General features: G+C 36.3%; 2 protein-coding genes across 4 annotated transcripts; both read right to left on the reverse strand.

Moving 5' to 3' along the window:
* Nucleotides 1-528: 528 nt before the first annotated feature.
* LOC113731420 (ceramide synthase LOH2) lies at nucleotides 529-8,194 on the reverse strand. Of its 3 annotated transcripts, none has more exons than XM_027256684.2 (7): nucleotides 7,710-8,194; nucleotides 5,966-5,992; nucleotides 5,179-5,387; nucleotides 2,736-2,891; nucleotides 2,298-2,500; nucleotides 2,046-2,192; nucleotides 529-1,055 (listed from the first exon to the last, which is right to left on the reverse strand). In XM_027256684.2, exons 1-7 carry the CDS (start codon nucleotides 7,842-7,844, stop codon nucleotides 1,036-1,038), a joined length of 897 nt encoding a protein of 298 aa, XP_027112485.1. In that variant the 5' UTR covers nucleotides 7,845-8,194; the 3' UTR covers nucleotides 529-1,035. The 3 variants fall into 3 exon arrangements, with proteins under 3 accessions (XP_027112485.1, XP_027112484.1, XP_027112487.1); XM_027256683.2 differs by having other exon boundaries at nucleotides 2,046-2,224; nucleotides 2,315-2,500; nucleotides 7,710-8,192; XM_027256686.2 differs by lacking the exon at nucleotides 5,966-5,992 and having other exon boundaries at nucleotides 2,046-2,224; nucleotides 2,315-2,500; nucleotides 7,710-8,189.
* A 3,575-nt stretch (nucleotides 8,195-11,769) lies between these two features.
* LOC113731421 (abscisic acid 8'-hydroxylase 4) lies at nucleotides 11,770-15,662 on the reverse strand. Its single transcript, XM_027256687.2, has 9 exons — nucleotides 15,264-15,662; nucleotides 14,821-15,142; nucleotides 14,460-14,609; nucleotides 14,111-14,359; nucleotides 13,877-13,966; nucleotides 13,690-13,768; nucleotides 13,399-13,505; nucleotides 13,133-13,251; nucleotides 11,770-12,527 (listed from the first exon to the last, which is right to left on the reverse strand). The coding sequence occupies exons 1-9, from the start codon at nucleotides 15,464-15,466 to the stop codon at nucleotides 12,419-12,421; spliced, it is 1,428 nt and encodes a 475-aa protein (XP_027112488.1). The 5' UTR covers nucleotides 15,467-15,662; the 3' UTR covers nucleotides 11,770-12,418.
* Between the last annotated feature and the right edge of the window lie 1,202 nt (nucleotides 15,663-16,864).

The raw sequence follows: 16,864 nt of genomic DNA on the forward strand, positions 1-16,864 counted from the left end.
CGCCTCCTTAGGAGCGTTTGCCAGGGGTTCGAGTCGTGCAGGGTTACCGTGCTTGGGGGGATGGGGCCTCTCCTCTCGGGCCGCTGGGGATTAGTCGGGCCGCCTTCGGGTCTTGACCCGGACACCCCAGTGTCGACAAAAAAAAAAAAAAAAAAAAGTGTGCCAAAAACTACAAATAGTAGTATAGTCACATGTGCCAACGATGGCTACTGTTGATGTTACAAGAGCTAGAGTCCCGAGTTCTAATATATATATATATATATATATTTTTACCGTTTTTCAAATTCCATCCATCTCATGCAATAAAAAAAAAAATCCAACTAATTATCAGTGCAAAGTTATCTTGAATCTGTTCATAGCTTCCAAGATGAAGAATTACATTGGCGCATAATCATGGCATATGAATCTAGAAACCCAAAATAATCTCTACCAGACAGATAATGGTAATGGTGCTAATGGGACGTCAAAATTTTGAACCCCATCAAGCTGTTGAAATGTGCAAAAGGCGTTGGAACTTGGGGATTCCGGTGAAGTGAAAGAAGAAAATTTATTTCTAAAGCTCAATTATCGGTGCCGTCAATGGCGTACTTAACGTGGTAAAAATTCCATCGATAACATCAAAAATTTACGAGAGCTAATGACATGGTTCATAAGGGAAAGGAAAATGCACAAGAGCCTTCAAACTTAGCACAAAACACTAACGATAGGCGAGGAGGAGGTAAACCGTTGCTCAGTCATTTTCAACACTAACTGTGGAAAGAAAAAGTACAACTGGGGAAGATCCTGCTATCTATGCTTTTATACACCAAAAATGCGGTTCTGAATCTAAACCGCGCGGCACTACATCTTTCTTTGCTGTTCTTCTTTAATCACAAGAAAGAGTACACTTGAGTCCCTGCAAGCTGGAGAACCAACAGTCAGTGGATTTAGAGCAAGGAAACAGATGATTCTACCAACCAGATGCAGCCCTATGCTCATATGGCAGTCTGCTCAAAACGGATTCTTCATACAGCAAATTTGAGCAAATTCTTCCAGTTAGTCATCATCCTCTGAGTCTGCGTTGAGATGGATATATGTTAGCAACTCCTTGATGTATTATACATTCTAGTGGGAAAGTCACAAGGCATGTGTGGATTTTCAAAAGATTGATAACCAAAAACTTCTGAAACGTTATAGGTCAGTATTAGTAGTAAATTGATATTGTATTAAATCAGTAATTTTAACATTATTAATGCATGATGAGGGTAGAAAATAGAAATTCAAAATGTACACGAAAGAGTCACAACCAACACCTGGTGTGAAAGGAAAAAAGACTACAGCAATTGTTCCAGGTAACACAATATATCAAATTGAAGCAGGTCATCACTTTATGGAGATGCAAAAGATAATCCAAATGAAATTAATAAGGCATCTTAATCACTGTGGATAAATTATCCTATACTGTAATCACAAAGGAAAAGTCAACGCCTAGGAACGGAAAAATTAAGACAGGCACTTCCCATAATTTGGAAAGTGTGGGAACTTCAATATAACCATGTAACTCCCAAGTATAAGATTATTATGTGGAAAAAAAATTCAGTCATACTTCAAATCGAAATCCAACTTCAACTCTTCTGATGTATGTTTCTCATGCTGATCTTTAATTATTCCATATGCTACCAGATTTTTACCTAAAATGCCCATTGATCCACCAAGGCCTGAGAAAAGGATGCTAAAAAAACTGAGCAGCATCAAAAGACTCTCGCAAAGTGTAGGTCACTAAAATGGTAAAGGTCGAAAAGCTAACTTTCCCTTTTTTCCTAATGTCGAAGGAAAAAGAAAAGAAAAAGGTATTAATACTTCATCCCCTAGTTTAGATTGTATTTTCTTTACTATCTTCTTAAATGATTAACCAAAAAAAAAATTCTCCTGATAACTTGCATGTAAACGATCATAAACAAGTAAAAAACAGAAACACAACAAGGTGAGAGCACAAGAGTTCAGTTCCAGAAAAACATTTTCTTCCTGTCAAATAAAACATATTTGGCAATTTCAACAATACTTACCAGAACGTATATCTTCTCCAACTTTTCCCCTGTTTTTTAGCTGTCTCATGATCATTGCACATATGAGAAACCACCAGTAAATGTGGAAAACAAGCAGCGTCAATAGCATTGTGTTGAACACATAGTACAAGGAGGCATCATAAGTGTCTGATAAATTGAGGCACAAAACTATGTAATAGCTGGGGGAATGACAATGACAAATTATTAGCAGAAAACAATCAGAATATGAGAATGAAAACTAAAACAAAATACCTGTTTGAGAAGCAAACCTTGAAGATCTTATGACCCAAAATGGAAAGTATATAAGCCTCAGCACGAGCCATGAGAGAGCAAATAACCCAAAGCATACACTAGCTCCAAATTCCTTCTCAGAATATTTAAAAACTTTAGCAGCTTCCATGAAGACATCGCTTGCATCATGCAAAGCAAGAATAATAGAGCCAATTCGGAAAAACCTACATGGATCAAAAGTTAAATATTTCAAATTAACATATCCATGACTTAACATGATATCTATAACCACCAACTGAAGTGAAAATAATGCAAATATGATCCTTTTTTTTACTTTCAAGTGATTAATAAAGTTCTGCAGCCTTTTCGAGTAAAGAGGATATGCTCTCTGTTGTCATGTTCAAAGGACATACTCCAAAGTGTCAGATGAAAAAAACATTGCTAGAGGCACAAACGTACCTTGTAATATATGAATAGCTAATCAAGATAACAGTGACAACATGATGGGACATCATCACTGCAAAATCTTTCCTGCGTGTTTCCCAAGTAAGTAAAGCAGAAATGCTGTAGATGTAGAAGCCACATTGACACATGTAGATGAGCTTTATAGAGGGCCTGCAATGTGAGACACAATCGAGTGATTTGAGATAGCAAGATTTCGAACAAGTAAGAACCCAGGCTAAGAGCAAACAACAAGAAATTTCTTAAATCACAGAATTACTATTCCTCAGATAGAAATGAAGCATAAACCAGAGACTGTTCCCAACAAACTAGTGTTAGAAAATATTTAAGTATAAAATAAAATTATCCCAAAAAATTTAATGCCACTTCCAAGAATCAGGTTTGTGTTTCAAAGTTGCAGTGATCTGTGGTAGTCTCCCAGGACATTGGCAAGGTCTTGTTGGTAACCTCCCACAAGACGAGAAAAAGAAAAACCCAAACTACAACAGTAAAGCTATTCCATGAGATAAGAACAAAATATACTTGGAAATTGTGCTAGAAAACATATGTAGCCATTTGAATTTTAAACGTACCAAGTATGTTAGGATCTTCTATTAAACTTAACTTTAGAATAGCAGTTAGACCTTTTCAGCTGGTTTAATTTGAAGTAACTACATTAGAAATTGCAGCCAAGAACAAGAAGCTTCATTAAAGGAGATTAAAGTAAAACCAAAAACGTTTCTTAGTATTAGAAGGTCAATTTTAACAACATCTATTCCACACTACTTCACAGACAAGTTAGCAACATATTAAATGACAAGCATGGACCCACCTGAAATAAAAGATACGCTCTCTGTTCCATTGTTAATGTCCTGTTTCTATTTTTTTGATATCCCAAAATATTAGTTGCTTTCCAATTTTGCCATTTGAAAAACTTTTCAAATCTCAATACACATTTACCAAGCAGATATTTAGAATTTAAAGGTTACATATGTAAATTGATGCAATGTCACCCAGTCTAGACACAACAATTACATGTCTCCATAAAAAGTTGGGTTCCACCAAAAAATGACTCTAATTATGGGTCTGAGAGAATATATTATACTAACAAAACATTTAATACATTTCAGTTAAAGTAAGTGCCTGTTTGATAACATAAAAAAGTGCTGAAACTGAATTCATTCAGACATTCAGATGTTGTGGGTGTTTGATAAATAAAAATTCACCTGCTGAACTTATTAAGTGGTGCTGAATTTGTATGTATTTTTTTCAGCACAAGAATCGTAGCTGAATGCTTAATTTGATAAGAATCAAGAGATTTACTTCAACTACTTTATCTTATCTACCAAATATATCCCTGTTTGTTAATTACATTCAAAATCCTTATCTAATTAAACAACCTAATATTCCTTATTCAAAATCCTTATCTAATTAAACAAAACAACTTGATATTCTCTATTCAAAAATTTTTTTTAACAATAGTATTTTTTTGCAGTAATTTTCATCCACAAACATTTATATTTTGATATATATTTTTTTTGTACAGATAAATATTATTTATGTGATGCAGCTTATCCACACACACATGGCTTTATGACACTATATCGAAATATTAGATATTGGTTGTCTGATTTTCGAAATACTTCTCGTCCAAGATCAAAAGAAGTACGTTTTAACCAAACACATGCAAGATTGAGAAATGTAATTGAACATGCTTTTAGAGTATTAAAAGCTCGTTTTCCCATTCTCAAAACGATGAAACCATACCCTTTTCCCACACAAAGAAACATTGTCATTGTATGCATTGCTCTTCACAATCATTGTCATTTTCATACCTAACAATTTTAAGTTAATTAAATCATAGGTTTTATTTCCTTTTTGGATTAAAAGATAGAATGGCAAAATTGTACAATCTAGCTTATTAAGCATTAAATTATGAATATTTATCAAACAGTATAAATAGATTCAGCATTAAGATTCAGACATTCATATATCTCTTTTCAGTGCTTAAAATTCAGCAAATTAATTATTTCAGAATTCAGAATTCAGATTCAGTGTTATCAAACGGAGCCTAAATTTACCTTTTGGACCTCATGTAAAGAGCTATAGAAAATTGTTACACCAGAAGTATGCATGCCCAACAATGAGTTAAAATTTCAGTGAGACCCTACAATATTTGTATTTATTGATCCAACAGATATAAAGCACAGCATCATTTATTTCCCCAAAAAATAGAGGAGATTTTTATCAAAAAATATACGAAAATAGAAGGTAAAAGATCTGAGGTAGTTGAGCATAATTTAATCAGACCAACCATGCAAGAAGAAGCAAACTTTGCTTGTGAATTAACTCTCCTGTTAACTGCTATAGCATTGAGCATAATATGTCACTTCAATTACTCTAAAAATCCAAAATCAGCCCCGCATGTTTAGTGCTTGAACAATATCAATCAATGACTTACTTGAGGTGTTGGTTTGGCCACCCTCTGAAGTACTCCTGTATATCTGTGAACCACGGCTCACCATAGATGACCAATAGGACAGACAATTCAACAGTGGCATAATATGTTAGCTTCCACAAAGACTCAGAACATTTTGCAATCTTCATCCTTCTAGCCTTGTTAATTTTCAGTGGAATAGATCCATTGCTCAATAACCATGTTGCTACCCTCTGTAGACAGAAAATTAAGAAAATGATGTATCTGGATATGCTCAATAGGTTCACAAGTTCAACCACTAGCCAAAGAAAGATAAAAGTGATTATTCTGTTGATATTGCAATGCATTCTTTATACTATTGGAACTGTTCTTGGGAGGAAAACTCTGACATCTAATTATTCAGGATGTTCTAACATGTCAAACTAGCAAGCCAAAAGAAAGGGGAAAAATACTCTAAAACAAACAAACTCCGTGTCTGCTTGAGGGATTTATAGAAGGCTTTCATTTCTTCTATGAGACATTAAAGTGCTTATGAATGGCTCTCACTAGGCTGAGCGTAAAGACTGCAGAGAACTCTGGTCAACCCGTATAATGCTCAATCTCACCAGGAATAAAATACACTGGTACCATCTAAAATTAGCTGCTTCAGAAGGAAGGGAAACTCTCAAACAAGGCTAAAAATATATGCGGTGGACAAAGATAGCATCATCTTTTTATATTTTGTGAATGTAATGATCATGTATTTTTCTAGTTCCTAGCAAACTAAAAACATTTTAAAACCTGGGCCAAGCAACAATAAGAAATCATTCACCTGCACAGTCATCTCCTCTCCCACTTCCTGCAATCCGTAAAAGAGGACTTAAAATGGCCAATGAAAGGAACTACAGTGCCGAATGTTCCAGCAGCAATAAATGAGATGATAAAAAGTAAAAGAAGATTCAGGTTCAACGTGTCAATGATATAACTGCTGCTGCAGCCAAGGTGGAAAAAGTTTTCTTTTGTTTGTTATATGGAACTTACTTTAGAAAACTGTAATTCCATCAGAAGAGGTAAGTTTAGTTGGACTGCTTGCTGCACTAAAATTCATAATTTGCAGCACCTATGCAATCTTTGGAAGCAACTTGACTCCAATCTTACAGCTCTTGATAGACTTAAATGTGAAAAGACAATTTCACGGTAAATGGAAAAAGTGATACCCAATTTTCCCCCAAAGGTAGAAAACCCAAACTCCCAAGCAATACTTTTTCATCTCTACCTGTACCATTATTAAACATTGATTACTTAGAGACTCCCATTTCAGTATCTTCCAAACAAGCCAAACAATGCATCAAGCTAATCAGGACTTTCTCTTAAGAGGTCACTTAATCTACCAGCCAACTACAGTAGGATACGTCTAGAGCATAAAGTTCGTGAACCATACAATAAGGCAGTGCAAAAGGGAATCAATCAAATTGACAAACAAGAGATATGCAAATTTCCACAATATGCCAAGTCTTCAATAAAGGTGCTACTTTCACCCAGACAAACAAGTGCTCCATCTTGCAGGCAGATGTATGCACAAAATAAGAATTTCAAACTTCTCCAACATATATAGATTAATTTGACCTTTCTCAGTTTGAATTAGTTTGGGTTCCTTTGTTTATACCCTCTACTTTATCAGTATCTCCATGTGCTTGGTTTCTTATTTACAAAACTCTAATGCATCCGGACAACCAGATTACATTAGATTGAAAAATCATACTGTCTTTTGCTGTAAATTTTGCAAAATGCTAATTAATCAGAATTGGACAAAGCTACTCTTGGGCAGATTCTTGATTATAGCTTCATAGCCCTGTAATCGCTTCTTATTGGTTCCCTGCCCCCCACCAAAATAAATGAATCCATAGACTAATTGGCTACTGAAAAATCTAAATTTTAGATGCAAAATCAAACGATAAAATCAAAGGACTGATTTTGTCACAATCCAAATCTATAATCAGGTGAAGCAATCAAACGCAAACACCCCCAAGATATACATTACGATAATGCATGTTTCCAATGTCCATGACCAAATGTATTTGCACTGTTCGAAAACTGATAGTTAAGAACAATAGGCCGAAATTCAACAACTCTTACACTACCAACTGTTGTCAATCCGTCCATCCTAATTAACTTACTGCTTCGCATCAAGCGCATCGGAAATTTCAATCAAATTATCATAAAGAAAGGAATAATTTTGCTATCCGCAGAGCGCTCGTCTTGGTTTCCTGGAAAAGGATGGAGTCGATAAGGTGCAAACGTTTAATATGGTTGAACTTTAACACTTCGAGTATCAATAGAAACAAATGGGGAAAAGTGTACCCCAATTCTACCGTTTCAAGATCCAATATAAAACATTAGTGCAGAATTCAGGCTGAAGAAGTCCAATTCCAGTCAAGATGCAAGAACATCAAAAACAATCTTCAAACAATAAACACAAATGAATCAAATGAGACAAAAACCAATCATTGACAAATTCGCAAATTAAGATAGCGCGAGCATATTTACATACAGAACAACAAGAACGGGAAGCTTACCTGAAGGAGGTGCTTATCAAACAAAAACCTGGCGACGGCAAAACCGACTGCGAAATATACCGCCAACAGAAAATGCCAGGCGCTGGGGACGACATCGGCTTTCCACATCGAATCCAGAGCAGCAGATTGGATCATCTTCAACTTCACGTCCACTCCACCCCTAGTTAATCCTCATACGTACTTTAGAAAAAAGAAATCCCTAATTATACCCGAACTTGCAATCTTTTTATAGACAAATCTACCATCGCTGCAGAGGCTGTTGGAGTGGTGTGGGCGGTGAGTTGTATTAATTGTGTATTGAAGCAATGGAAAGTAAGGGAAGGACGCAGGGAGGAGGGAAAAAGGAGGCGGTTAAAGGTTAACAGGTTTTAAGGCTGGAAGGAATGGTAATGAGCAAAGATGTGAATGAAGGAAGGAAAGGGAAGGGGGAGGGAGATCTTGCGAGTTGCGAGGAGAGAGGCGACTGGGTGCATGCGGATGCGGGTACACTACACTACATAACTGCTAATGAGTGGGCCCTCACCCCTCTCAGTACTTTACAACTTTCTTAAATATATATCATTAGCACTCTCTCATTTTTATTAATAATCACATTGTCACTATTATTTTAATTATACAATAATTTTCATTTATTGAACTATATAATAAAATAAATGATCGAAGTGTAAATCAAGTGCAAAATATATTTCCTTTACTAAAATAGATCAAATATAGAAAAATATATTAGCATTTTATTTTGGTCTCTGCCACACAATAAATGTATCATTAGAGCTTGACTGTTTTACCAAAAAAAAAAAAAAACTCTATTGTTTAAAATAAATCGTGCTAATGTTTACATTTGTTATGTTAATACTTAATTAGTACATTGATTCAGTCGTCGCATAGATTATTGTACATGCGAACATCATTGTTTTCCATCTGGTTGATCCAACAAATAAAATTGAAACAAAGCTTTTTAGTGAATCCAGTTAGTTTTTTTGGGAGCGTATTTAGTTGGCATTCATAACACATTTAAATTTGGGAAAAACACAAAAATTTAACATAGGACTCGTTTAATAAATATGTTGAAGTCAAACATATCATTAATGGACGTTCAAATGAATATGTGTATAACTACATCATAAAGATTAATTAAATGTTCCTTGATAAGTCAAGTCCACTAAATTTAGAGTGATATGGACACTTCGGTTGATAAAAAAAAATTAGGATTTGAGCCTTTAGTATGAGTAGCATGTTTGGCCCGGCCCTAAAAAAAGGGTACGAGTAGATTAAATTAGATGACAAAATAGAAAGGATTTGGACAGTAGTATAACCACATCCGCTTTCCTCCAAATCAACATAAAAACATGTACGTGTACGTGCACCCTGCCCCCCATTCTTTGCTGTTTCGAAACCACTAAAGAGTCGTGAATTCAATGATTTTGTCTACTGACAGTTGTCAGCTTCTCATCTTTGATTAAGAGAAATGCCCATGGAGACATACACTTAAGTTAACCATTGGGCCTTGGTCCGTGTACTCCGTCGGAGGTTCAAAACCTGTCTAGTGCTTCATAATATGCTTCCTTGTTCTTCAAAAATTTAGAAAGTACAATAATGTACTTGTTTAGATTGAGAATATAATGTAAGAAGATAAGTGTCGTTCATGTTCATCTTCTAAGAGGACATAGGGTACAAACTTTTTCTTCAATTTTATCGTAGGATTAAGTTGGACGGTAAAATAGAAGAAATTAAAAGTAAGAGGTCTTGAATTCAAAATCTTTCACTTTTAAATTTTTTTTTTTAAAAAAAAATTCAATTTCCTCATCTGTAAAGCTCATGCGATACTAGTGTTTCTGTTGTAATTCTTTCTGTCGTAATTCCAAGCAGTTAAGCAAGTGTTCTTGTTTCAGAATTGTACTGGCCATTTATCTTTGTTGACAATGATAAGGAGGTTTGATGTCTAAACAAAAACATTATCCCTTGAAAATATGATTGGGTTGATCAGCAGTTAGGTTCTCTGAAGATTGGGCTCGAAAGCTTTTTGAGACGAGGATTGTACCGCACATAATGGACTTTCCATCTAAGGCTTTGTGATAATAACTCCACTTCACATGGCTAGGCCCATTGGTGCAATACGCCCACACACACTCATATACTGTTACCTGTATATGAGGTTTGCTTGTGTATTGCTTGTGTTACCTGCAGAAACAGACAGAAAAGTGTATTGCTTGTGAGGTTTCGGGTCCAATTCTGTTACCTGTACGTTCATATACTGCAATTTTCACTTCTAGTGCTCAATTTAAACTGCGCTCAAATAAGTTCCTTGACATGCCTTCAAGCACATAACTTGCCATTTCATCATTTCCATTGTTGTCGTACCAGTCTTCTATTAGAGTATTTTGAATTGGTTTTTACTACTTAGCAAAAGGCTTTTACCAAAATAATGAGAATGAGAGAAAAATATATTTTTTTTTGGGTTTCTAAATCTAAAAATGATTGTGGATACATTATAGCTAGAATAATCTCTTTTACCCTATTGAAGTGCTTCAAACCTTATTTGTAGGATTGTTGCTCTTGCTGTCTTTATGCCTGTTTGCTTCCCTAGGTTGGTGACATAGATTATTGTTGTTAGGCAGAAAATAAGATGAGATCGAGTTCTTCCCAGTTCCATCATATACACACAAACTACGAAAGAGAAGGGCAGAAAACATGGCGATTGCTGAGCTTGTGAGCAACTATAGTCAGGTGTTCAGATCATCAAGGGTTTATAGCACCTCATGTTTTTGACGCGCATCCCCTGAAGTTTGGAGTTGTGATGGAGAACTTGTACGAATGAGAAAATATCGTCAATGACCTTGGCATATTATCTCGGTCTTCAATGTATTACTCTTGCAAAGAAAGTAGTGACTTTGACAGCTACGGAAAAGCAAATGTTTTGGCAATGGAAGGAAATAATGACGCTAACGGATTAAAAGTTGGTTGAGAAGAGATGTCTGTCATAGAAGTCAGAAGAAAAAGTTAAATTGATCAGGATGGTTCATGCCAAACTAACCAGCAGGTGAAGTGTGAGATTTCTGACTTTGATTGTTCATGAAATTATACACCAATAGGGGCTGGAGTATTTCCTTTAATCACTTCCACTACGAACCACGCCTTGTTATCATCGCAGATGTTAGTTTTCACCATAAATTGGGCATGAAATTCGACTTCACAGTTGACATATCTGTGCTATGCATTGTCGCATCAGTTATTTATTATTGCGCATTACCGACCTTAAATGATGCTACAATTATTTGAAACTGGTTGTTGTGGGCCTATTTATTGCCCTTGGGAGATTTTTATTTTTCCAAAATCTGTATTGCAGAATTGCTTTAGAGCAATGAATCTTGATGAATTCACTTCACAGGTAGAGCGAGGGGTATATTGGTAGAAGTATATAGTTCATCGATTCAGCTGGTATGGATTTCTTTTTGATGGTGGAAACTGGAAACCTTTTTAAACGGAGAATCTATATATGTTTTATAATTTTCAATAGTTAATCTTTGCTAAAAAGGGCTGGTGTTGCTTTTGCTGTTCAGAAGAACAATTGGTGTAATGATGATCAATCCATTTTAAATGGAGAATCTAAGTCAAAATTTTAACCTTGCAAAAGAAGCTGATCTTGGTAGCCTAAAGAATGTGTCTGTTCTAGCTGTCAGATAACTAATTCCAGAACTCCTATCTTAAAAATCCGGCTGCCAAAGTCTTATTCTCTTTGAGGTCTAGTTTCATGAAGTAATATATGTTTGTTTCAGCAATTAAAGTTTGCAAGATTAAAAAAATCTCAGAAAAAGTTGTATATTTAGTTGAGTTTATATGTTCTGGAAGCTATTTATTTCATATTATTTGTAGTTTGCCCGCCATTGTTGACAAACTTCGTGTACTTTCCTGGTGGGATTTTCCTTCCGAACCCCACCTCCTCTTTCCCTGTCCTTTCTATTCTTTTGCGTTTTGGCGCCTGCCATTTATTTATTAGGTGGAGGCTGACCAATAATTGAGTTGGGAGGAAGGACGAGATTTTCTCCATGCATGAGACATAACATTGGTGCCACCGGCCAAACTATATTAGCTTCAGAATAGAAAATTGGGATTATATTTATAGAATGGCATATGTGCCTGCTCTCCATTTGAATGCCCTGCAGTTGAGGGCAGTCTCTTCCTTTCGTAGCCAGTAAGGTGAACATGTGGATCATCTTTGCGCCGCTGATGCAAGAAACCAAGCCGTCTTCTTCTTGGCTCCAACAGTTTAGCTGCAGCATTCATTGAGAATTTGATTTCTTGGTCCCTGGTCAGTGGTTTGTTTGAAGACTTGCCGCGTTTACCTTCTTCTGCTACATTGGCGGCACTGCTTTTAACATTTATTCATTTTGGTTGGAGTATGGTGACTTGAACCCAACATATTGATATTATGCCAAGAAGATAATGAGACCGCATCTTTGAGATTAATTGAATAGGGAGAATGTTCCCCTTTGGTACTCTTTCACTTTTGGGTTTTACATTTGTGCAAACATAATGATACTGCAACTTGTTTAGCAGAATTCCGGACAAAAGAAGCCAATACCAACCTGGCCTCCTAGGTAAAAAATTTCAGGGTGGTTATTTGCTGGAAAAGTTGAGCCATATTTTCAGGCCATCCTTTTTCTTTTCTTCGCTAAATAATTTGTGAAGAAACTCCATCTGTAAATGCAATCCTACTGATTGGTCGTCGGCTCTTTGTAGAATTTAGCAGGGAGTCCATTCAGAGGAACTGGAAATGGACTATACTGTACTTTGCCGCCCTTGGATCCCACTAGTTCCCATCTGCGAAGGACAATGATAAAATTAAAATTAAGAGCTAAATCCCAAAATGTAACATTAAAAAGATTAACAAAAGGGTGCGGCATTAATTAATATATACTACTATTTCATATTGATTTTTTTTTTTTTTTTTTTGTCGACGGAGTGGGGTGTCCGGGTCAAGTCCGTAAAGGCGGCCCGACTAATTCCCACTCCGGCCCGGTCCAGCACCCCAACCAGACCTAGCACGTTAAATACACGGCGAACTGATGTTGCTGCGGAGGTTCGACCCCAGGACCTAACGGTCCCGAGGAGGAGGCGCCAACCACCAGCCCATTCACTTGTTGATTGATAGCATAGATGAGCATATTTTTGGTACTGGATGACGTGGCAACCTTGGTGAAGCAAATTGGAGAACCACGAAAAGATGAGTCTAGAGCCTAGACTCGCAAAATGGAAAAAAAAAAAAAAACCCATTACTTTTTTCAAGTTTGTAAATTCAAATACCTTAGAAATTAGTACCATAAATATTATTTAAAAAAAAAAAGAAATTCATTCCACAATTTAAATGAAAACAAAAATTGATCCGTATATATATATTTTTAAAGTGTACGAGGTCGCCATCGTACCTATGCTTGGTCACCAGATGGTGGATCAAAATCAACATCTCCAGTTTGGCGAGGTCATTTCCGGGACAGGCGTGGGCTCCACTGCCAAATGGCATGAAGGTGTTGGGCTTGGGGGCCACCTGAATCAAAGGCCACCGCAAATACAATAAACAAAGTACTGTAGAAGAACAATAATAATAATCTCGAAAAACGAGAACCATCAGTAAAATTTGGTACTCATTAGAAAGAAGAAACAAAAGTCGTGTGATATCTCCAAAATCGGATACCTCAAATCTTGCAGGATCAAAACTTTTGGGGTCCACGAAATGGTCGGGATTGTGATGAATATTTCTGAATAGCGGCATCACCTTCCACCCTTTTGGTATGAGAAATCCTGTTTCAATATGAATCATGCACGAGTTAAGATTTACTATACGTACATCCATATACATGAAAAATTGAAAATACTAGCACTATAATATGATCATTGAGACGAGGAAATAAATCGAGAAGTTTGTATATAACTATATCTATATATGTATATCACATGGTAAAAAGGTGTGAGTTTGGAACCTTACCATCATATTCTACGTCAGTCACAGCTTCCCTGAAGGTGAATGATATGATGCTAGCCATCCTTAAGCTTTCTAATATTACCTGCCATTCCAATTAGGATGGTGAATTTTGCTTATCAGAGGATCAGTTCATTAATCTTTCTCTCGAATTGTCACCATGGAGGATAAAGTAATGGGGAGTAGTAATTACCTTGTGTGTCAGCGGCATATTTCTCGTTTGAGCCCATGTCAAGGGTTGCTTTCCTTCTTGATTTAAGGTCCAGACAGCCCTTTGCTCTATCTGCAGCAAGATTTTGGACGAAAAATGAGACCACTGGTATAAAAATAATTGGTCCGCGGCTTTACTGTTTTATTTTACTAGCTAGAGTACTTCTTTTCTTGCCTAGCTAGAAGAGAGGATCAAAATGGTCAGGTATTAATTCACCTTGACAGCTTCTAAAAGTTTCTGGTTATCGTGGAGGTACTTGAGAATCCAGGTTAGGACACTAGCGGTTGTGTCTTGAGCAGCAAACAGCACTCCTATGATGTTGTCAGCGATTTGATCCTCTGTCAAAGTTTGCCCTCTCTCATCTTTGAAGTTGAGCAGGTAACCCAACAGATCTTTATCCAATAGCTTTTTCTGCTTCCTCTCACTGATTATTTCCCTTATGATCTGATTCAACCTTTTCCTTGCCTTGCCATAATTCACCGTGAAAAAGACAAGACGAGTCAGCAAGAAAGCTCCTTTCCAATTAAGGCAGCAACCTGATCTCGAAGAGCTTATCACCACTTACCAATAGAGATTTATGATACGCTGTTCCTGGCAAGTTTGTGGGAAAAGAATTGTACCCTTTATCTACAATGGAATAGTTCTCCTTTAGTGCGTTCTTATACTTGATTTCTAGGTGACCGAAGATAGCAAGGATGCCGACCTCAAAAGATAACTGCGCAAGTTAGATCCGCGAAATCGTCATGTCATGTGCGAGGAAAATAATGAAACATATGACAAATTGGAGGTCCCGGAAACCATAAGGTTAGAAGGACCCATCAAGAAAAAACAAATTTCTAAGAGACCCCGTATGAAAATAGTCAAATACTCTAGCTATGCTACAATGAACAAGACAACAAAGTCGTCAGGGCACTCTCCAAAAATACCTTCTTCATCTCATGGAATGTGTTGGTGATCAGACCGGACTCCCAAGTTTGCATGCAAGAAATGATTATAGCTTCAATATCCGGAACCAGCTTTCGAAGGGCCTCTGGAGATAACGAGTTATGAACCAGCTTCTTCAAGTGAGTGTGGTAGTTTCCTTCGTGGAAAAACAATGCCCAGGGGCCGATCATCGTCTCTTTACTCCTGGGATAGGTTGGTTTGAACAAGTGAGAATGAGTAACCAACACGAACCGAGAGGCTTCAGGGCTAGCCAACATGATACAAGGGCAGCCAAGTATCTTGGTCTTGAACATATCTCCATATCTGTGCGTAAGAACAAGAAAATCATCAGCTCGTGATCTCTGCAGTTTCTGGCAGCGGGACATAAATTTAAAGGAGGATGTGAAAATCAACTAGTGTTAATAGCTAGCTGAGTCATGCAAACCGTTTTTGCTTCTGAGCAAAGAAAACATTCGGATCTTGGGAGTACAATTGAAGAGTCTCTCCTATGTAAGGCCATCCCATAGAGCCAGGAGGCAACTTTGCTCTTCCTTTGTTTGTTCTCTCCTTGTTCTTCGATAGGCAATAATAAAGAGCAGTAGAGAAAAGGATGAGGATGTATATAAGCGTAGAAACAATATTATCCATACGAGTTCTTTCTCCCTTTGCTCTCCCTTCTGTTCCTCTCCCGTTCTCCAAGCTGCAGTATTCTATGACCAAGCTTTGTTAATTGTGTTTTTCTATCGGAGCTTCAGGGGGTGGATAATGGATGTACTGAGCAACGAAGGTAGTTGCCAAATGATGGCTTAGTCAATGAGAAGGATAGCGAAGGTTTATGGTTTATATAGAAATTGAGGGGCAAGGAGCAGAGGGAAAAGGACGGATATGGATCTGAATTTAAATAAAGGGGCTTTGCCAAATTTGGGTGAAAAGTCCTCCTAGCTGTTAATATGGCACTGTTGCATTCACAAATCACCCAATGATAAAGAAAGTTTTGGACCACTTTTAAGTTTTACCCTGAGATAAACATGAGCTAACTCCGGAGTTCGGATAGAAAATTTGAGGATGAAAAGCGATCGAGAAAGGAAAGCATATTGCTACCTTGTTTTTGTTTTGTTTGCTTGTTTGTTTGTTTGCTTTTTTTTTTTTTTTTTGACCTCCTTCTCTAGCTCAACGGATTTTACATTTTTACTTCAGATTCCTTGCAACTATGGTATGTTATTGGAATTTACATATAGAACCATGTAAATAGTATCATTTTAACAGAAATTACACGGTATTATCCTTCATCGAAATTTTGCTAAATACTCTCTTCCAGCAATTAAATGATAAGCAAATTTAGCTCACGAGTAACCGAAAAGTCTAGCACTGGCAGGAGCGGTATTGCCATTGTGGGGGATGACTTCTACTTGCTGTACCATTTACGCCAACGAAAATGTTGTAACCTAGAGCGTGTTTGAATTGAGTAATATTTAAAATAATTATCATAACACTTTTTATATTTGATATATATGAAATAAAATGTGATTGAAAATATACAAATATATGTTAAAAAAAACGTGTTTATGATACAAGCAAAATAATATTTTGACAAAAAAAAATTTGTATCAAAACGCACCAATGTTTGGATGAAAGACTACTTGAAAAGTTTTTTGAAATAACATTCTAGCATTTTTTAATTAAAAAATGTGACATAAAAACTTAAGTAGACAACAAGTTAAAGATGCAAGCAAAAAAAATTTATAGATGCTAAGACGTATGATCAATTTAAATGTCTCTTTTCAAATTAGAATTAACTTTCCCATTCCCAAAGGGATATGAATAAGGTCATTTGGATTGTGAGTTTTTGAAAATTTTGTAAAAAAAAAAAAAAAAAATACTGTAATGATATTATATATGTGAGGTAAAAAAAAGGAATTGAAAAATGTGCAGACAAAATTTTTCTGTGAAAACTCGCAACCCAAACAAGGTCGTTTATATTTTTCCTCTCATTTATATATCTTATTTGATTGATGATACCAACCGTGGTGAATAAGCTAATAATGT

The sequence above is a fragment of the Coffea arabica genome, chromosome 2e, assembly GCF_036785885.1.
Source record: "Coffea arabica cultivar ET-39 chromosome 2e, Coffea Arabica ET-39 HiFi, whole genome shotgun sequence".
Classification (NCBI taxonomy): Eukaryota; Viridiplantae; Streptophyta; class Magnoliopsida; order Gentianales; family Rubiaceae; genus Coffea; species Coffea arabica.